General features: G+C 34.3%; 1 protein-coding gene across 2 annotated transcripts in view; it reads left to right on the top strand.

Annotated features, from left to right (window-relative positions):
- The window catches only part of RFX6 (regulatory factor X6), a 58456-nt gene that overhangs the window by 19965 nt on the left and 16294 nt on the right, over positions 1-22197 (top strand). For both annotated transcript variants that reach the window (XM_004422254.2, XM_087444030.1), the window contains 3 exons: positions 16770-16877; positions 21040-21117; positions 21236-21349. In XM_004422254.2, coding sequence (XP_004422311.1) covers positions 16770-16877; positions 21040-21117; positions 21236-21349 — 300 coding nt within the window. The remainder of the gene's footprint in view (positions 1-16769; positions 16878-21039; positions 21118-21235; positions 21350-22197) is intronic.

Below are 22197 nucleotides of genomic sequence, written 5' to 3' on the forward strand. Positions count from 1 at the left end.
GTGCTTTTAATACAGTTAATGGCTAATTACATAATAAAATCCACCAGATTGCTCTTTTTATCAATGAAATAATAGCTCTTTATTAGATAAACAATTGTGAAAGTGCAAAAATATTGACTTAGGAATACACTTCAGTTGACTGAAGTTTATGTCAATAGGGAATTTAAGTAATTTCTCTCAGGTATTCTTTCGACCACTTTGATGAGGCTGCTGGTACTAGGGATCCATCCACTGATACAGCATGTGTATGGCAAGCCTTGCTTTATAGAATAAAAGAAAGACATTTTTCAAGTCTACTGTTTCCTCCTTAGAAGTGTACACTACACTAAGGAAACTAAGGCTGAGAGATATATTTGCTTTTTTAAAAATTCTGAGTAAAGTTCTATTTTTTAAAACCCATGGTCAAGATATTAATCAAGGGGCCAACCTGGTGGCATAGTGGTTAAGTTCATGTGCTTCACTTGGGCAGCCCAGGGTTTGTGGGTTTGGATCCTGGGCGTGGACCTACACACCACTCATCAAGCCATGCTGTGGCAGTGTCCTACATACAAAAAATAGAGGAAGATTGTCACAGAGGTTAGCCCAGGGACAATCTTCCTCAAGCAAAATGAGGAAGATTGGCTATAGATGTTAGCTCAGGGCCAATCTTCCTCACCACCACCACCACCCCAAAGATATTAATCAATAGATATGTGGAGTTGCAGGTACTGGGGGACAAAATAATAAATGGATAGATTTGATCTTTTACAGTTTGATTTTTACAGTTTTACATTTGACCTTTTAGCAGAAAAATATATCTTAAACAAGTAATTATAAGTAATTATAAAGGGTATCATGGGGACTAACCTAGTTTAAGTGGTTAAGGACAGTTCCCACAGGAATAACATTTAAGGAAAGAACTGAGAATAAGTGGGAGTTTGGAGGAGGAGTAGGGGAAGAGAGAGGAAGAGTGGTCCAGACAGATGGAACAGCATAGGTTCGAGTTTCTCAAACTCGGTATTATTGACATTTTGGGCCAGATAATTCTATGTTGTGGGGGATGTCCTGAGCATTAAAGGAAGTTTAGCAACATCACAGTGTCTCTGGCTTCTACTCACTAGATTCCAGTAGCACTCCCCCACCCTTGTGACAACCAAAAATGTCTCTGACATTGCCAAGATGTCAACCACTGGCACATGCGAAGGCAAGCAAGAGGAGCATCATGTTATAGACATATGGATAGTCTGGATAAGAGAACATCTGGACTAGGATAATAGCCCTAGGGATGGAGAGAAGTGACTTACTTGAGCTAGGAAACATTGGAGAAACAGGTGGAAAGAGTAGAAAGATAATGGGTTCAGTTTGGGACTTGTCATATTTGATGTGCTTGTGAAACGTCCAGTGTAGACTTGAAGTGGGCAGTTGGATATATGTCACTGGACAAGAGCACTTAGTTTAGAAATTTAGTTTGATGATTGACGCCAGTAATGGATAAAAATGTCTAGAGAAAAAAATGAATGAGAAGAGAAGAGGTATAAGAAAAGAGTTGTAAAAAGTGGGGAAGAAGGAAAAGGTCAGCAAGGTAACTGAGGAGAATCCAGAGAAGAAGAGAAAGAGGAGAATATAGTGGCACAGAAGCCAAGAGAAAAGAATGCTTCCAACAGAAGGCAATGGTTACTACTATCAAATGGCTCTCAAGGTGATCAATGTAAGGACTGGAAAAGATCTATGAAATTAGTTAAGTGGAGATAACGAATGACTCAAGGAAAGCATTTTCAGTGGAGAGCTGAGGTTTGATTCGTTTGTGAAATGAATGAAAAGGGGCATTGACTGGGGAAAATTTAGTCAAGATGAGGGTGACAGTTGGAGGAGGACTTGAAATTTAGTTCTGAAGTATGATTAGACCATCCTTCTAATGCTGGTAAAACAGATCCGGTAAAGAGGAGAGACTGAAGATGTGAAGGAGAGGGGAAAGTTGAGAGCACAAGATCACTGAAGAGGTGGGCACGGAAGAGCTTCAGAGTGGGGAGGTGGCCCTAGAGAGAAGGACCACTTCTTTCATTAAAACTGGAAAGATGAAAGTGTAAATCCAGATGCAAGTAGATTTGTACATTTCATGGCAGGAAATTGAGGTAGTTCGGTGGTTTCGGATTTCTCTCCAAGGTATTAGTCAGTAGTCAGTTAGGTCATCTACTGTGACTGAAAATCATTGTTGGGGGGTGGAGTGGGGAACAGGAGTTTGAAGAGTTTAAAGAAAGTGCCAGCAGTTCTCAATCAGGATTCCCAGAGAAAGTGTAGCCCTGATGCCCTAAGACACCCATTGTAGGTAAGGAATGAACTCTTTTTTAGCATCTAGAAGGGTGCTAGCTAAGTGCCATCCTTGGGAAAACTGAGAAAATGGTCCCTCAAATCCTTTTCTGTAGGACTTAAATTTTCTCACAGATCCCCTGTTGAGAGAGGTGGGAACAGTCTCTGTGGAATACAAGCTAGGTAGGACATTATAAAATTTAAATTGCAGGAATCAGCAGGAATCCAGAATATTTAAGAGCAATTATAATAAGAGATGCATACTACCTGTTTGAAAACAAAATACAGGTATAAAAGAAAATTTTAAATGAAAAGACATATCACATGCCTAGCTAGGAATGCTAGATATTATAAATGTGCCAATTCTTCCTAATTTAGACTTTTAATATTCTAATAAAAATTTGAGTGGGTAATTAATTTTTGGAAATAATTAAAATGGCTATACACTTGATCTTTAAGAATAATCAGGAGGTAGTAATTAAGAGAAATGTAAGCAAGAAGAGTCAAAGGGGACTTGTCTGGCAGATATCAAAATATTCTGACACTATCATACTGACTCAACTGTAGGTACAACAAGTCTACAGCAGAGACTAGATACCTGGTAAAAGACCCCAATATATATAAGAATTTAGTGTATGATCAATGAGACATTACAACCAATGAAGGAAGAGAATATTTTTCAATGAATTTTCTTAAGTCCTTTCAGGAGGAAGATGGGGTAGCAAATAAATAAAATTCTTCAGGGCATACTGTTAGAAAAATGAACTATTTTGGAAAAAAAATTCTATACTTCATACCTTTATGAATTTCATATAAATTATTAAATATAAAAAGAATAATTAGAAGGAAACATATGTATCTACCTCATTTCTGGATGGGGAATGATTTTCTAAGCATGAAAACAATTTAAGGAATTTCAAAGGAAAAAGTAAAAATAGAAATTGAAAACATTTTTTGTATCAAAAGCATTGTATACAAAATTTGAAGTCGAAGGAAACACTGGGGAAAATGTTTTCAGCAAATACAACTATGAGATAATATCTCTACTAGATGGAGAAATCCTATCAATTTATAAGAAAAATATGAAGACCACCATAAATAGTCAAAAATATGAGTAGACAATACACGTAACAAAGAAAAGGCCAATAAATGCATGAAAAATGGGCTACCAAATAAATAAAAATTAAAATAACATTTTAGATTATAAAATTATCAAATATTAAGAAATTATGGTCAAGCTGGTGAAGGTATGGTGAGATAAGCTCTTTCATATCCTGCTAGTGAAGACAGAACAAACTTTCTGGAACATAGTTGCAAGATCTCTATCAAGTCTTGAAAGGGTTTGTACTCTTTCTCCTACTAATTTCACTTTTGTATGAATCACACATAAAGAATGATAGAATATGCAGACAAAATATTATGCACAAAATTATTGACTAGAGTGAAAAACTGTATGCAACCTAAATGGCTAATAAAGAAATGGTTATATAGTTTATAGGACTTTTATGAACTGAATATTATGTCATTTATTAAAAGACTCTTTTAATGACATGGAGAAATGTTAAATAGGAAGAAAAACAGGACACAAAAGTAAATGTATGTATAGATGGCTTTAAATATATAAAATATGTAAAATAAAACTGGATATTTATATATCATATATAAGTGACAGAGGATTAATATCTAAAACTATGCTGTGCAGTATGGTAGCCACCAGCCACATGTGGCTATTCATTACATAAAATAAAATGTTTAGTTTCTGTCACGTTAGCTATATTTCGAGTGAGTAATAGCCATACGTGGTGTTGGACAGTGCAGATAGAACATTTTCATCATCGCACAAAGTTCTACTGGACAGTACTGTTGTAGAATATGTAAAATATTCAACTCAATAATAAAAAAGACAACCCAATAGAAATATAGCATAGTATATGCACAGGCAACTCGTACAAGATGAAAAAGAATGACTAATAAATAGTATTGGTATTCATGGCACCCGTTCTGATTGACCAGCCTCCATAACATATGGTCAATAAATATTTCGAATACTATTTCTGCCAATAAACGTATAAAAAGTTCTAAATCTAATCAGCGAAATTTTAATTTTAATTGGCGAAATGCAAATTAAAACCATAGTAATTATTCACTATTATTGGAATAGAAGCAATTAACAAGTCTGAAAATATAGTGTTATTAGGAATGTGGAGCAAAGGAACTCACATAATCAGTCGGAGGGACAGTAACTAGTAAAGGTGAAGGTGCACATGCCTTATGACAGCATTTCTAGAGAAACCTTCACACTGCACACAAGGAGGCATGTGTGAGGATGTTCACTGCAGCTTTGTTTATAATCTCAGAATATGGGAAAATAAATGTCCACTGTGAAATAGTGAGAGAATATATTTTTATATATTTACACAAGGGAATACTATACTGCTTTGGAAATGAGTGAACTATAGCTGTAAGAATCACATTAGATTCATCTCAAAAACCTAAAGTTGAGTGGAAAAAGCTCATTGAATATAGAAGAATACATACTGTGTGGCACGAATTTTAAAACAATATTACATATTGCTTAAGAATATTTGCATATGAAGTAAATTTTTAGAGGCTTGAATAGAGATGATATAAACCAAATACAGAACATTAATTATTTCCTGTGGGGAAGATAGGGAATGAGATTAGGGAGGGCTACAGAGGCTGGTTTAATATTTCAAATGTCTGATGTCTTAATCAGGATGGTAAGTACATGAGTATTTATTACTTTTTATCGATACCTTTTTTTAATTTAAAATGGTTTATAATATAAAGCAAACAAAATCAACAGCAACAAAAGCAAAACAAATAGAAAGAGGATGGTAAGAGTGATTATCAGTCAGTGGTATGAATTTTGATTGTTTAAATTTTTTGTTCATAAATGTAGTGGTTCGAATTTCAGACATGTCTTAGAGAATGTCTCAGAATCTTTAATTGCCAGGAATAAAACAAACAAACAAAACCTAGTTTCAACACTTTGTCCTGATCAAAGAAAGCTTTCCTTTTCCCGTGAATCTAGTGCCGGCCTCCTTTTGTTTTAACTGGCTCTGGTAATGAAGTTGCCATTATTTCTTAGGGAGCGAGTCCCTTGATTTCATACATTTCAACCAGAGAGTTGCCCTGATAGCCTGAGTTTCCTCCTCCTTAACGTCAACCATTCATGGCAAGTTTAACAATCTTGTACCAAGATAAATAACAAATCCTCCCTCCTTGGTATATGCTTTTCAAATATTTGTAGACTGTTATCATGCTCTCTTTTAGTCATCACTTAGCCAAACTGTGCAGCTTAAATCCTTTAATCTTTCCTCATAAATCAGACCCTCTTGCCTTTTATATTGTTTCTTTTCTGTGGGTTCCTTCTTGTTTTCTTTTGGAAATAAGATTCTTAATAGTTCACCCAAGAATACTGAAGTCATCAGTTGAGAAAAAAAAAAACCAAACAAACCAGACTTCTGTCGTTGGCCTATGATCTGGCACCTCTCCAGTTAAAATAGTGAACATATTAGTGGAATTAAAATGGTCATATTTTACTTTTTTCCCGGCTTATCAGTTCTTCCTTTCTTTTTGTGTTACATGTTCTGCATAGCATATTATTAATTGATTTATGCCATCTTAGTACCCAATTGTTAACATATCCAAACAAATTTAATTTTAAAAATATTTCCTTGGGCACTCTTTTCTCCTGTTGATGCTCCACACATGTCGCTAGGTTCTATTACACAGAACTATTATTTATCAACATGAGAGTTTTAAATAAGTATTAAAATAAAAGACATATACTTTGTTCCTTAATATGTGTTTCCCTAGCACTCTTAACATTTTTTATTGGGAAACGTATTATTCGTAACACACACACAGAGTTTTCAAAATAACCATAAGATAAAACTCAAGACCTACCTCATAGCTTAAAAGAGAGACATCCTCTGTGTGCCCCACCCCAATCACTTCCCCCTCACTACCTACCCAAAGTTACTGCTATCCAGAATTTGGTGTTAATCACTCCTTTGTTTTTCCTTAAAGTTTATCACTTATGGGCGTATACCTAAGCAATGTGTGATGGTTGTACAATATGAATGTACTTAATACCACTGAACTGTATACTTAAAAATGATTGAGAGTAAATTTTATGTATTGTTTATTATCGCCCAGTTTATTATCACCAATGCATTGTTTATTTGCCCTACATAGAAATAGATTCATTTTTTTGTGACTTTCTAGTTTCATTCAACATTAGGTTTTGTGATTCATCAATGTTAATATATGTAGTTCTATTACCTTTATATGTATTGTTCTATAGTATTCCATTGTATGAAAATATCACAGTGCATTTATTCATTCCATTGTTGGTGGAATTTTTTTTTTTTTTTGCTTGAAAAACAGTATTGCTGTGAACATTCTCCAGGTGCCCAAGTGCAAGAGTGGAAATCTGGGTCCTAGGATGTTCTCATGTTTAACTTTACTAGTTAAGGTCAAGTTATTTTCCAAAATGGTTGTATCGTTATCTCTCTCCAGCTGTGTGTGAGCGTTCCCCTCGCTCCACATTCTCATGAACACTTGGCATTGAATGATATTTTAGTTTTTGCCAACCCAATGGGTATAAAATGTTATCTATTGCATTTATTTGAAAATTGCTTTTGACATCTATATCAAAAATATGACCTTGAATATCTTTTTGGATTTTTATTGGCCAGTTTTCTCCTGTGAAATATTTGTTTAGATCATGTAATTTTACTCTTTTAAAAATTTGGTTATTAGGAGTTCTTTACATATTCTGGATACTAATATCCTGTAGGTTATGTGTTGTAAATAACTTCTCCCTATTGGTGGCATGGCTCAACATTCTATAGTGTCTTTTGATGAAGATAATTTTTAATTTTATGGTTAGTGTTTTTTTGTATTTTGTTTTTTAAAATCTATGTGTATGTCAGATCATAAAAGTACTTTACTATGTATTCTAAAAGTATAAAATTACTCAACACTTAAGTCCTTACTGCATCTGTAATTGATTTTTTTCATTTTTTTATTGTGGTAAAATATATATAACAAAATTTACTATCTTAATAATTTTTAAGTTTACAGTTCAGTGGTATTACGTACATTCATATTGTTGTGCATCCTTCACCACCATCCATCTCCAAAACTCTTTTTATCTTGCAAAACTGAAACTCTATACTCATTAAATAATAACTCCCCATCTCCCCTTCCCATAGCCCATGGAAACTACCATTCTTCTTTCTGTCTCTAGGATTGTGACTACTCTAGGTACCTCATGTAAGTGGAATCATATGGTATTTGTCTTTTTGTGACTGGCTTATTTCACTTAGCATAATGTCCTCAAGGTTCATCCATATTGTAGCACATGCCAGAATTTGCTTCCTTTTTAAGGCTGAATAATATTCCATTATATTCCATTATTATGTACAATTCCATTATATTACATTTAATTATATATATACTACATTTTGCTTATCCATCATCTGTCAGTGGACACTTGGGTTGCTTCCACGCTTTGGCTATTGTGAATAATGCTGCAATGAACATGAGTGTACAAACATCTCTTTGAGACCCTGCTTTCGCTTCTTTGGGTATATACCCAGAAGAGGAATTACTGCATCATATGTTCTATTTTTAATTTTTTTAGGAAGTGCCATACTGTCTTACACAATGGCTGTACCATTTTACATTCCCACCAACAGTGCACTAGGGTTCCAATTTTTCCACATCCTCACCAACACTTGCTATTCTCTGTTGTTTTTTTTTTAATACTAGTCATCCTAATGGGTGTGAAGTGGTATCTCATTGTGGTTTTGATTTGCATTTTCCTGATGATTAGTAATGTTGAACATCTTTTCATGTGCTTGTTGACTATTGGTATATCATCTTTGAAGAAATGTCTATTCAAGTCCTTTGTCTTTGTTTATTGTTGTTGAGTTTTAGGTGTTCTCTACATGTTCTGGGTATTAATCCCCTATCAGAGATATGATTTGCAAATATTTTCTCCAATTCCATAATTATCTTTTTACTCTGTTGATAGTGTCCTTTGATGCATAGAAGTTTTTAATTTTTATGAAATCCAAATTGTCAATTTTTGCTTTTGTTGCCTGTGCCTTTGGTATCACATCCAATAAATCATTGCCAAATCCAATATTGTGAAGATTTTATCCTATGTTTTCGTCTAAGAGTTTTATAATTTTAGGTCTTATATTTAACCTTTGATCCATTTTGAGTTAATTTTTGTATGTGCTATTAGGTAATGGCCCATATTCATTCTTTTGCATGTGGATATACAGTTTTCCCAGCACCCTTTGTGGAAAAGACTGCTCTTTCCCCATTGAATGATCTTGGAACCCTAATCAAAAATCATTTGATCATTTATGCAAGGGTTTATTTCTGGGCTTTCTATTCTATTCCATTGATCTATATGTCTGTCTTTATGTCAGCAACATACCATTTTGATTACTGTAGATTTGTAGTAAGTTTTTAAATCAAGAAGTGTGACTCTTCCAACTTTGTTCTTCTTTTTCAAGATTGTTTTGACTCTTGGGGGTCCCCTGAGATTTCATATGAATTTTAGGATGGACTTTTCTATTTCTGCAATAAACATAATTGAGATTTTGCATTGAATCTGTAGATTGCTTTGAGTAGTATTGACATCTTAACAATATTAAGTTTTCCAATTCATGAATACAGGATTTCTTTCCATTTATGTTTTCTTTAATTTCTTTGAGCAATGTTTTGTAGTTTTTGTTATACAAGTCATTCACCTCCTTGGTTAAGTTAATTCCTATATATTTTATTCATTGCGATGCTATTGTAAGTGGAATTGTTTTCTTGGTTTACTTTTCAGATTGTTCATTGTTATATTTTAAAAATGCAACTGATTTTTGCATATTGACTTTGTATCCTGCTACTTTGCTGAATTCATTTATTAGTTCTAACAAGTTTTTTTTTGTGTGTGGAATCTTTAGGGCTTCCTACATATAAGATCATATCATCTGTGAACTGAGATAATTTTACTTCTTCCTTTCCAATTTGGATGCTTTTTCTTTCTTTTTCTTACCTAATTGTTCTGGCTAGGACTTCTAGTACTATGTTGAATAGAAGTGATGAAAGCCCACATCCTTGCCTTGTTCCTGATCTTAAAGGAAATGCTGTCAGTCTTTCACCATTGAGCATGATGTTTGCTGTGGGTTTTTCATATGACTTTTATTATGTTGAGGTAGTTTCCTATTATTCCTAGTTTGCTGAGTGTTTTTATTAAGAAAGGATGTTGAACTTTGTCAAATGCGTTTTTTTCCCCTTCATTCTGTTAATGTGATGTATTACATTGATTGATTTTCATGTGTAGAACCATCCTTGCATTCCAGGAATAAATCTCACTTGGACATTTTGTGTAATTCTTTTAATATGCTGCGAATTCATTTTGCTAGTATTTTGTTGAAAATTTTTGCATCAATGTTCATAAGGTATTTGGTCTGTAGTTTTCTTTTCTTGTAGTGTCTTTCTCTGACTTTGGTATCATGGCAATGCTGGCCTCACAGAATGAGTTAGAAAATGTTCCCTCCTCTGATTTTTTGGAAAACTTTGAGAAGGATTGGTGTTAGTTATTCTTTATATGTTTGGTACAATTCACCAGTGAAGCCATCCAGAACCAGGGCTTCTCTTTGCCAGGAGACTTTTGATTACTGATTCAATTTCCTTTCTAGTTATAGAATGATTCAGATAATTTATTTCTTTGTAATTCAGTCTGGGTGGGATTTATGTTTCTAGGAATTTATCCATTTCATCTAAGTTATCCAATTTGTAGGTGTATAATTGTTCATAGTACTCTCCTAAAATATTTTTTATTTTAGTAGACTCAGTAGTCTTTTATTTCTGATTTTAGTAATTTGAGTCTTCTCTCTTCTTTTTTAAGTCAATCTAGCAATGGGCTTGTCAATTTTGTTGATCTTTTTGAAGAACCAACCTTTGTTTTGTTGATTTTCCTTATTGTTTTTATATTCTCTATTTCATTTATCTCTGCTCTAATCTTTATTATTTCCTTCCTTCTGTTCACTTTGGGTTTAGTTTGTTCTTATTTTTCTAGTTCCTTAAGTTGTGAAGTTAGGTTATTGATTTGAGATCTTTCTCCTTTTTTAATGCAAGCATTGATAGCTATAAATTTCCCCCTTAGCACTACTTTTGCTGCGTTCTGTAAGTTTTGGTGTGTTGTGTTTCCATTTTTATTCATCTCTAAGTATTTTCTAATTTCTCTTATGGGAGCTCTTATAATCTATTGGTTGTTTGAGAGTATGTGGTTTAATTTTCACAAATTTTTGAATTTTTCCAGTTTTCCTTCTGCTACTGATTTCTAACTTCATCCCATTGTGGTCAAAGAAGATACTTTGTATTATATCTATCTTTTTAAATCTATTGACACTTAATTTGTGGCCTAACATATATGGTCTGTCTTGGAAAATGTTCTATACGCACTTATGAGGAATGTGTATTCTGTTCTTGTTGAGTAGAGTGTTCTGTATATGTCTGTTAGATCTAGTTGGTTTATTGTGCTGTTCAAGTCTTCTATTTCCTTACTTATCTTCTGTCTGTTTGTTCTATCCATTATTGAGAGTGAGATATTGACATCTCCAACTGTTATTGGAGAAATATTTCTCCCTTTAATTCTATCCATTTTTGCTTTATATATTTTGATGTTCTGTTATTAGGTGTGTAAATGTTTATAATTGTTATATATTCTTGCTTTATTGAACCTTTTATTTATGTATAATGACCTTCATCCTATAATATTTTGTGATTTAAAGTCTATTTTATTTGATATTAGTGTAGCCCCTCTGTTTTCTTTTGGTTACTGTTTGCATGGAATGTCTTTTTCCATTTGTTCACTTTCAACCTATTTGTGTCTTTGGATCTAAAGTGAGTCTTTTATAGATAACATATAATTGAATCATGTTTTTTAATCCATTCTGCCAATGTCTACTTTTTGATCAGATAATTTAATGCATTTACATTTAAAGTAACTACTGGTAAGGAGTGACTTCCTACTGTCATTTTGTTATTTGTTTTCTATATGCCTTATAGAATTTTTTCCCCTCATTTCCTGCATTACCATCTTCTTTTGTGTTTAGTTGATTTTTTATAGTGAAACATTTTAATTCCCTTTTCATTTGCTTTGGTGTATATTTTGTAAATATTTTCTTTTTGGTTACCATGAGGATTCCATTAAACATCCTAAAGTTATAACACTCTAATTTGAATTTATTTCAGTTTAACTTCAATAATATGTAAAACTATGCTCCTTTACAGCTTTCTCCTCACCCCTCTCAGTTATTGATGTCACAAAAGTACATCTTTATAAATTGTGGTACAAAAATATAGAGTAATTTGTTTTTTTATAATGCATTAGTCTTTTAAATTATGTAGAAAACAAAATGTGGAGTTACAAACCAAAATTACAATAATACTAGCTTTTAGACTAATAATTTAAAAAATATATATTTGTCTTTTAAATCGAAACAGAAGTGGAGTTACAACTGTCATTGCAATAATACTAGCTTTTATAATTGTCCATGTGTTTTCCTTTACTGAGATCTTTATTTCTTCATGTGACTTTGAGTTAGTGTTTTGTGTCCTTTCATTTTAATCTACAGGACTCCCTTTAACATTTCTTGCAGGACAGGTCGAGTTGTAACAAACTTGCCCAGCTTTTATTTATCTGTGAATGTCCTAATTTCTCCCTCACTTTCAAAAGACAGTTTTGCTAGATATAGGATTTTTGGTTGACAGTTTTTTCTCTTAGCACTTGGAATATATTAGCCTGGTCTCCAAAGTTCCTACTGAGAAATATGCTGATAACCTTATTGAGGATCCCTTGTATGTGACAAGTTGCTTCTCTTTTGCTGTTTTTGAGATTCTCTATTTGTCTTTGTCTTTTGAAAGTTTTATTATAACGTGCCTCAATGTGTGTCTCTTTGAGTTCATCCAACTTGGAGTTTGTTGAGCTTCTTGGATGTTTATATTCATGTCTTTCATCAAACTTGGGAAGTTTTCAGCCATTATTTCTTTAAATAATCTCTCTGCCCCGCTCTTGTCTTTCTCCTTCTGGGGCTCCCACAATGTGTATGTTGGTCTGCTTAATAATGTCTCACAGGTTCCTTAGATTCTGTTTACTTTTCTTTCTTTTTTTTTTCTTTCTATTCCTCAGACTTGATAGTTTCAATTGTTCTTTCTTAAAGTTCTCTGATTCTTTCTTCTATCTACTCAAATCTGCCTTTGAATCCCTCTAATAAATTTTTCATTTAAATTATTGTACTTTTCAGCTCTGGAATTTCTTTTTGGTTTCTTTTTAGGTTTTCTCTCTCTTTTATTGATATTTACATTTTGTTCATACATCATTTTCTTGACTTTGTCCATGTATTCTTTTAGTTCTTTGAACATCTTTAAGGCAGTTGTTTTAAAGTTTTTGTCTAGTAGGTCTACCATCTTGTCTTCGTCAGTGATAATTTCTATTGGTTTATTTTTTTCTTTGAATGGGCTGTACTTTCCTATTTGTATGCATTGTGACTTTTTTCTTGAAAACATTTGAATCTGATAATGTGGTAACTCTGGAAATCAGATACTCCCCCTTCCCCAGGGTCTGCCTTTTGTTTTGTTTTGTTTTGCTTTTGATTGTTGTAGGCTGTCTTCATGCCAAGATCAGCCTCAAGTATAAACTTAAGGTCTTCTCAGGTCTTTTCTGAGCCTGTGCCTTTCCCTGGGTATGCTTGGTGACATTCCAATTTCTCCCATACATGTGGTGGCTTTTATATGTTCTATTAATATCTAGTTCTCAAAAGAGGGAAAAAAATAAAAATGAAGAGAAAGAAAAGGTGCCAGTCCTTTAAATCCCCTAGAAGTCACTTCAACCAGAGATGGAGGGGCTTGCAATAGTTGGAGGTGGGATGCAAAAGTGGCTCCCTGTCTCTGTGTCTGTACCTCCATGATCATAATCATCAAGCAGTTATCAGAACATAGATTCCCCAATATTTGGAGTACAAGGTCCATTATCACCCACCCTGACTCCTACAAGCTGTGAGCAAACTGCTAGTTCAACTTGTGCAGTGCCTGCTATGGGCTGGGGGAGGGCTAGTAGCTGTTAGTGAGCTAAGAGCTGAAATTGACCAAAATTAACTGCAGTTTACCATGCAAGCTTTCCCCTGGAAGTCTTCAATAGACTCCAGAGTTCCAAAATAGTTACAACAGACAGGTTCTGCCAGTGCAATTGTTGTTTTAATGGAGAGACAGCTTCCTGGTAATTACTATTCCACCATCTTCCCAGAATCCTCCCCTATAATTGATTTTTGAGTGTGATATGAGATAGGAAGCCATTTTTATCTCTGGTAATCTGCAATCCCAATTTTATCATGTACACAAGGGCCATTTCTGGGCTATCTATTTCATTCCAGTGTTCTTTTAGCCTAACCCTATGCCAATATCACAATTTTATTTATTAAACCTTTAAAATACATCTTCATATCTGGTAGTACAGATCTTCTTGCCACATTCTTCTTTATCAGGAGCATTGTGTCTATTCTTGGTCTTTTGCACCTCCACTCACATTTTAGAATTAGCTTGTTAAATTTCACAAAGAAAACTCTGATGGGATTTGATTAGAATTGCATTGAAGAAATAGATCAATTTGTGTTGAGCTGACATTTTCACAATATTGAAACTTCCTATTCATAATTTCTTTAATACCTTTTGATAAAATTTAACCATTTTATTTTTAAATGTTTTGCAGTTCTTTTGTTAGACTTATTCTTAGGCATTTTCAAATATTTATTATTATTTTATGCAGTATCTTTTTAATTTCATGTTCCTAATGTTTGTTCCTTGATTTTAGATATTAAGTTGACTTTTACATTGATCTTGTATCCAGCAACTTTACTAAAAATCTTTTGTTAATTGTAGCAAATTTTGTGCAATTTCTTTTAGTTTTTCAATGTAATCAGCCACATCAGTTGCAAATAATGCTGGTTTTGTTTCCTCCTTTTCAATATTTAGTCTTTTATTACTTTTTCTTTTCTTACTGCTCTGGCTATTAACTCTAGTACAATGTCAGAAAAAAAAAGGCAAGAGTAGGAAACTTTGTCTTATTTGTGATTTGTAAGAGACTGTTTATAGTATTTTACCATTGAGTATGATTATTTGCTGTCAGTTTTTGAAAGATATTTTTTATTGAATGATTAATGGAGTTTTCCTCTGTTTCCAGCTTAGGGAACGAGAGAAGTGAATAGTAGTTGGATTTTAAACAAATGCTTTTTCTACATCAATTAAGATGATTATATAATATATAGTATTCTCCTTTTTTTCTGTTAATGTGGTGAATTTAAATGCAATTTGGCTGTGATCATTCTTATACACTGCTGGACTTAGTTTTCTAATATTTCATTTGGTACTGTTTCAAGTATTATAATAAGCAAGATTGGTGTATAATTTTTCTTTCTTTTTCTGTCCTTGTCCAGTTTTGGCATAAAAGTTTTCACATGAATTGAGAAGTAGTCCTTCTTTTCCATTGTCTGAAAAAATTCTTTTAAGTTTGAAACTATCTATTTCCTGAATGCTTGATAAAACTTACCTGTTAAATCTTCTGGGCTTGTTTTTCTTTTCCTTCATGGAAAGATTTTTCATTACTAATATTTGTTTAATGGAAATGAGGCTATTTTCATATTCCTAACTTAATTTAATACCACACTATGTATTGTCAATTTTTGGTTTATATTTCTCTATCTCTCTTTTCCCATCTCAACAAATTACATCTTGGGATGAATAAACATGATTTTCCACCCAAGAGAAAAAGTATAATAAAAAGTATCAATTTTCCTAAAATTAGAATTTAGGTGCATTCTTTTATGTTTACTATCAAATATTAGTTTCATATTTGCCAAACTGTTTCCTTCCTTTAAGATTAAATTCTTTATTTTCTTGCATTCTGTTATTTTTCCTTCTTATTGACAGTATCATTCTTTGACAGTGCAATGATAATTGTTGCTCATAAATGACAAACCCAAAGCATTGAAAGTCTTTGGAGCATATCTTGAATTATTTAGACTGATTAAATAGAGTAGACTGGGATCAACTGTGCTATTATATCAGTTTATGATAGTTAATCATTTATGTAGTAGTTCTTTATTAATTTCTTAAAAAACATTTAATCAGAATAATCCTTCTCTATCCACACTTGAGAATAAAGGTTAACAAGACTAAAAATTAAAACCAAATGGATTTCTACTGTACTTTTAATGTAAAAAGTTTTTGAAAGCTTATGTCAAATCGATAAATAAGAAATCAGTGTTTCTAAAGTATTTGGTGTTTAAGGACTCAAAAGTCCTCCAGATTTTCCCAGAAGTCCTCCCTTCTTCCCAATCTATCATGACAAGTCTACCAGAGTCTACAAAAGTTGGCAATGATAAGACAGAGTAGCAACCCAACCTATCTATGTCACTAATAAAGCTTTTGTCTAGTTAACATCTTCAATATGACAGAGACAAAGAAACACAAAAAGTCTAGAAACACATATGAGAAAACTATGGGAAAGAATGAAATTTGGTCCCTGCCAGGAACACTTTACTTCCTTTACCATATTCACAATTTCGTTCTTTGCCCAGACTTTTGACGTCAATCCAGTTTGTTAAAATTTTGTTTTGTGATGCAGGAACAATCAGTTATGACCTGAAAGACTGATTTGCTGAGGTTCTGGTTCTGTCATCAATATGCGCTCTCTCTTTCTGTGTGGGTTTCTTATAAGTGCATTTGCACTGCAGCATTATATATTATATGTTATTTGTCACTTTTTCTAATTTTCTGAAAACTATTAGAGGTGTGCTTTTCCCAAGGGATTCAAAAGAACAACAAATATCTGAACTTAGGGTGGGAGGAGGTCGAGGTGGGAAAGTCCAGAATACTAGTTTTGGAATCAGAAGGCTTTAATTCTAATCACAATTCTACCACTAATTATCTCTGAGACTGAATAAATTAATTAACTTCTTATCATCTCGTTTACTTAATCCATAAATGAGGAGGTTGGATTTGGCAATTCCTGATCCTCTCATGGTTAAAATAATTTCAGTGGTTTTAAAAGTAGATCTTTCAAACCTATGCCATTAACAAATGTGAACTAAAATTAAATCTCTAAAAGTTGTGAAAATGGACAAATGTTCAAAACTAAAATTCAACGTAGTAGGAAACGTATGCTGACTATGAAACTATTTATGGCTTGGAAACAATAATTTTGCTGACATGTCTAGTTTATTCAGTTACACCATCTAAACAATTTATCCAAATCTCTTAATTCCTCATGGTTTGCAAGATGAAGAAGAATGAAATTTTATGGGTTTCTGTTTTATCAGAATTGTATTTTGGAGACAAATGGTTGATAATGATTTGTTTCTTTTCATTTTTCTAAATTATAGGGTGGCTTCACTCGTAAATATTCGCTTAGCTCAAAAACTGGAACACTCCTTCCAGAATTCCCCAGTGCACAACACCTTGTGTACCAAGGATGCATTTCTAAAGACAAGGTATCAGTTAAAGATACTTCTGTATTGATTTTCTGATATGTGGGTTCCATATCTCAGTTTGCTGGAAATCTCGTGGTACTTGCAGGAAGCAGTTAGAAATCTGCATAATCAAACATAATTGACTGATTTATAGGAGGGACAAATGTTTACTAACATCGATTAAACACTTTCCAATTAATTATTTACCATCTTCATGATAGTACGTAATCAGAAGGTGGTCAAATAAACCTCAAAAGAAGACTGAAGATTATGTTTTACTTAAAACTCATTATCAAGGAAGAAAATACTAGAATGTGTCTCTCACATGCAGTTTCTTTGATTACCTGCTTTATGTTTTTGATTAACTCCATTTAATTTCAGTAACTAGTCATTAAGCACTTCTCTAGGACAAAATTTGTTCCCAGCACTGAGGGGGCGATACCTAGATGAATGCAAAGATTATACTAGATGAGCACAAAGCTTCCTTTCAATTCTAAAATTCTGTGCTCTCTTACATTTGCAATTTTTTTTTAAAGTTAAGGAGACAAAATTTTCATAGAATTCAGTTTATGAATAATTCTCAGTATGACTCTTCAATGCTTATGTAATAAAGTCTAGGGCTAAATCCTCCTCTATTTCTGAACTTCTAGAGTCGTTTGCTGGGTACCTACTGGCTGGCTAATAGCAGGATCCATTATTAAATCAGGGCATAATGATTTCTACATTCCTCTTTCAACTAAAGGTCGTTTTTCATTAGCATTTGAAGAAAACACCTTTCATGGTGTATTGTCAGTTCATATTTTTGAGATGCAAAGATAGAGGAATATGATTGACTAATGTTCAGCTGTATTACTCTAGTAATGGACTTTCTGTAAACTGGACATAGGGGCCGGCCTGGTGGCACAAGAGGTTAAGTGCACGCGGTCCGCTGCGGCGGCCTGGGGTTCGCCGGTTCGGATCCCAGGCGCGCACAGACGCACCGCTTGTCAAGCCATGCTGTGGTGGCGTCCCATATAAAGTAAAGGAAGATGGGCATGGATGTTAGCCCAGGGCCAGTCTTCCTCAGGAAAAAGAGGAGGATTGGCAGATGTTAGCTCAGGGCCGATCTTCCTCACACAAAAAATAAATGAATTAATTAATTTAAAACAAACAAACAAAAAACTGGACATAAAAATAACACATTGATAAATAGGTCTATTGATAGAAAAGTAGATATGCACAGTAACTTCTGGGGTTCATTCTGATGGCAGACATACTCTCCCAGTTAAGAATAGGCAGAGTATTGAAGATAATTCTCTGATGCCAATTCCAAGCAAGTCTCCTGAAGTATGTCCACTTCCTACTATTCTCCTCTTGCATCACATTTCTCAAGGTTATCACATCATTTTTTTTTACCTTATAAATGTAATGTCTGATATTATGACTTCAAATTTGAAGCACTTCTAGTAAATGTTAAAATGTGGGGCAGTTTGTGGGGAAACCCGTAGAAATCAGTGAGACTTCAGGAACACAGTTCTTCTGGGGAGGGTATTGTTGGATCACCTTTGTGGAGAGGATTGCTTGTATGCAAACATATCATGAAAATGTTTACTGTGTAAATGTACATGGTGAGAGAAGGGGAGATGTAGAGGGCAACGAAGAAAAAAAGAGAGGTGAGGAACATGTTCCAATAGTTTATTTCAGTTTCTCTGCTAGCCTCCAAGGAATTCCTTACCTGTGAACTTGAAAAACTGGTCTGTAAGTCATTTCTCATTCAGGAATCAAGATACTTAAACAACTCCAGGTTTCTAAGATTATTCTAGTGGTTCCCATTGTGAGCACCAGGACTAACGTTCCTCTTTGTCCCTTGAGGACAGCTGGGCCCTGCCTTTCACCTTCTTAGCCAGTAGCTAAGTTCCCCAGGTAATTTATCAGTTTCTAGAAAGAGGGGTGGGGCTGAAGCTAAGCACTATAAGCATCTGCTTTCTTGAGGTAGAAAAGATGGAGACTGCTCAGTGAGAAGTTGACCCCAGTGAGGGGTGTTGGCTGACGCTGAGGGGCCTGCTTTCTGCCTCATCATAGTGTGTCACCAGATGTCACTTCCCACCACATACTCACTGACTTTCCTGGAAATAAGCCTTGCCTCTGCTCCCGCCCTTTATAATGTGATGTCTTTTCTCAGAAAATTGAGAAAACTTGTGTTTATAAAGAATGCAAAGTGTACTACAATGAAAATATATTGTCCTAAGACTATGCAAATATTAAACAAATGAAGTACCAATGGAAGATTAAAAATCTTTGGTACTTTGTGTATAAATTTTGACACAAATAAATGGAAATACTTGTGAAGATAAAAGCTTACTTGTACTTTAGTAGGTTTCAGGGCTCAAAGGGTTGATTTTTGGTGACGGTTATGGATTCCTTTCTATCTTTCATGATGTCCTTATCTTCATTTAAAAAATATGTCTTGGCGGGGGCTGGCCCCGTGGCTTAGTGGTTAAGTGCACGCTCTGCTACTGGCAGCCCGGATTCGGATCCTGGGCATGCACCGACGCACCACTTGTCCTGCCATGCTGAGGCCGCGTCCCACATACAGCAACTAGAAGGATGTGGAACTATTACGTACAACTATCTGCTGGGGCTTTGGGAAGAAAAAGGAAAAAAAAAGGAGGAGGATTGGCAATAGATGTTAGCTCAGGGGCAGTCTTCCTCAGTAAAAAGAGGAGGATTGGCATGGATGTTAGCTCAGAGCTGATCTTCCTCACAAAAAAAAAAAAAAAAGAAAGAAAGAAAGAAAAAAAAATGTCTTGGCAACCCATCTAAAAATATAATATCGTTGCTTAAAGTATACAGCACGTCTAAATTACGTTAATGGTGACATATCCTGCTAGATATGTCCTATAGTCAGCACCTCCTTGGAGGTAGATTGGTAATTTGTGTGTTATCATTATAGAGCTTTGAGCTAAGCCACAAAGATGTGTGCTGTCACAGGGCTGCAGGGATACAGGTTGGAGAGCAAAAGGTTAGGGTAGAATGCCCCCATCACCATCACCACCTTAGATACTATTGGGGTAAAAATAGCCAACACCAGTCAATTTCTTAACATGTATTATGGATTACTCCAACCACTTTACAAGTGTTAATTCACTTAGTCCTCATAACACCCCTATTAGATATTTACTGTTATTATCATCTCCATTTTACAGATGAGGAAATTAAAACACACAAATGTTAAGTAACTTGCCCAGCATCTCATAGCTAGTAAGCGGAATTAGAGCTGGCATTCGAATCCAGGTAGTTTGAGGGCAAAGCTCACACCTTTAACCTGTAAGCCACGCTCCTATTCACATAGACCACACGACTAGTAACAGGTAGGGACATTTCTAGCTTGTGAACTGAGAAGTTTTGAATTTGAATATTGTTAATTTGCTAGAATATTATCTAGTTCTAATCCATTGCAAATTTTAGAATATATTTAAAATTTTTTAACTATGCAATCCAAACATCTCTGATAACATGGAAATAGAGATTTTTCATAATAGGTATTCAATGTTCAAATCTTTTTGGGGTAAATGAGTCATTTGATATTATTACTAATTTTAGGTGATAATTAGTAAGGTCTTACTGTGTCCCAGACACTGTTCTACATGCGTCACATTTTATTTTATTTAATCTTCTTAACACTATATGCATAATGTGTTATTACTACCCTACTTAGAGATAAAAAGCCTGGGGCTCAGAGACAAAGCAACCCGCGCAAAGCAGCACAGTGGAGCTGGGTGCTGGGTTTTGTTTGACTCCAGAACCAAAACTGAAAACCACTATGCCACACTGCCCAAGCACTCACTCAATAAAGCTGTGTGAAAAGTTGATATGTTCTACCATTTTACATTTATTCCTCTAATCAAAGGTGATTTTCTTATTGGGCAGAAAATTATATAGCTTTGGCCCATAGCTCCCTGTGCAGTCACCTTTTTCATTGTTCTTATTATATTATACTGTAATTGTTTATTTGCTTGCCTTTCTTCCTTCCCAAGGCAGTAAGCTCCTTGAAACGAGAATTGTGCCTTTATTTTTTATTCTTCAGCATTGAGCACAACCCCTTGTACATAACAGGAGCTTTAAAAATGTGTGTTGAATGAATGAACAAATGAAGGCAGTGTCGAAAGGATGCGTTGGTTAAGCTTTTTCTTCCTTGAAATAGGTTGATACCCTCATAATGATGTACAAAACTCACTGCCAGTGTATCCTGGACAATGCAATTAACGGAAACTTTGAAGAGGTAAGGATGACAAAGAATGCTTTGCTGACCATATTATATATGTTTTCTTGTCCTGTTCTTTATATGAGTTCTCGTTAAGGAAAAGTCTTAATGTACATACTCTTTGCTCTGCAACTAGATCCAGCATTTCTTATTACACTTTTGGCAAGGAATGCCTGATCATCTTCTTCCTCTGCTTGAAAATCCTGTTATCATTGACATTTTCTGTGTTTGTGACTCAATTCTTTATAAGGTAAGCTCTTTGGGATGTCTTAAGCATGAACCATATATTTCTTTAGGAGCATTCTATCTAAATTTTTGCAGTGTATTTTTGATAAATTTGTTATTTCTGCTGGAGATACACTACTAATTTTTTTATGAGAAAGCAAACAGTTTAATAATGTATGTCTTTTAATGTAAATTTACGTTAAGTAAAACAGAATCAATTTCTGTTTACAGCTAAGAATGATTCTAATGTGACGTACTAATATGTGAAAACAGTTAATTTTTGTTGACTGTTTTTAAGGTGTTTTCAGAGTAAGTAACGTAGTGGCTTTTTCACAGTATCAGCGTTTGGGGAAAAGCAGAATTAAACACTCTTACAGGATTAATAATTTGCAAATATTGGAAATCTCTAGCTTTAATGCATTAATGTTAATTCTGTTCTCGAACCAAGTAAGGGTCCTCAAGGGTCTACAGAAGGACCATGAAGAAATCCTGAACAAAGAAGAGCTGGTTAGCCTTCTAGCCAACCATTTAGCTGGGAAGGGAGAGAAGCAAATTCCCTGACATTCTGTTCCCTAGTTAGAGGAGCGACAAGGTCCAAGCTGAGGGAGAAAACTGTATTGCAAGCTGGGTATTTTAAAGTGAGTTCGTCTACATTTACCCGTTAAATTGTGATAAGGAGAAACAAAAGCTTTCCTTTTAAAACATAATCTGAATTAGCAAGAAAACCCAAGCTAGAGCCCTGTTAAGAGTTTAGGAAGTAAATCCTTCTACGTTGGTTACTGTGATTAGGTTCTTACTTGTGCAGAGGAGTGAAGCAGCAGCTAGATAGGCTCAGTCCAGAAGCAACTTTGCACACTAAGAACTGGTAGGTAG

Source organism: Ceratotherium simum, chromosome 19, assembly GCF_057802395.1.
Source record: "Ceratotherium simum simum isolate JZ-2026a chromosome 19, ASM5780239v1, whole genome shotgun sequence".
In the NCBI taxonomy this organism is placed as follows: domain Eukaryota; kingdom Metazoa; phylum Chordata; class Mammalia; order Perissodactyla; family Rhinocerotidae; genus Ceratotherium; species Ceratotherium simum.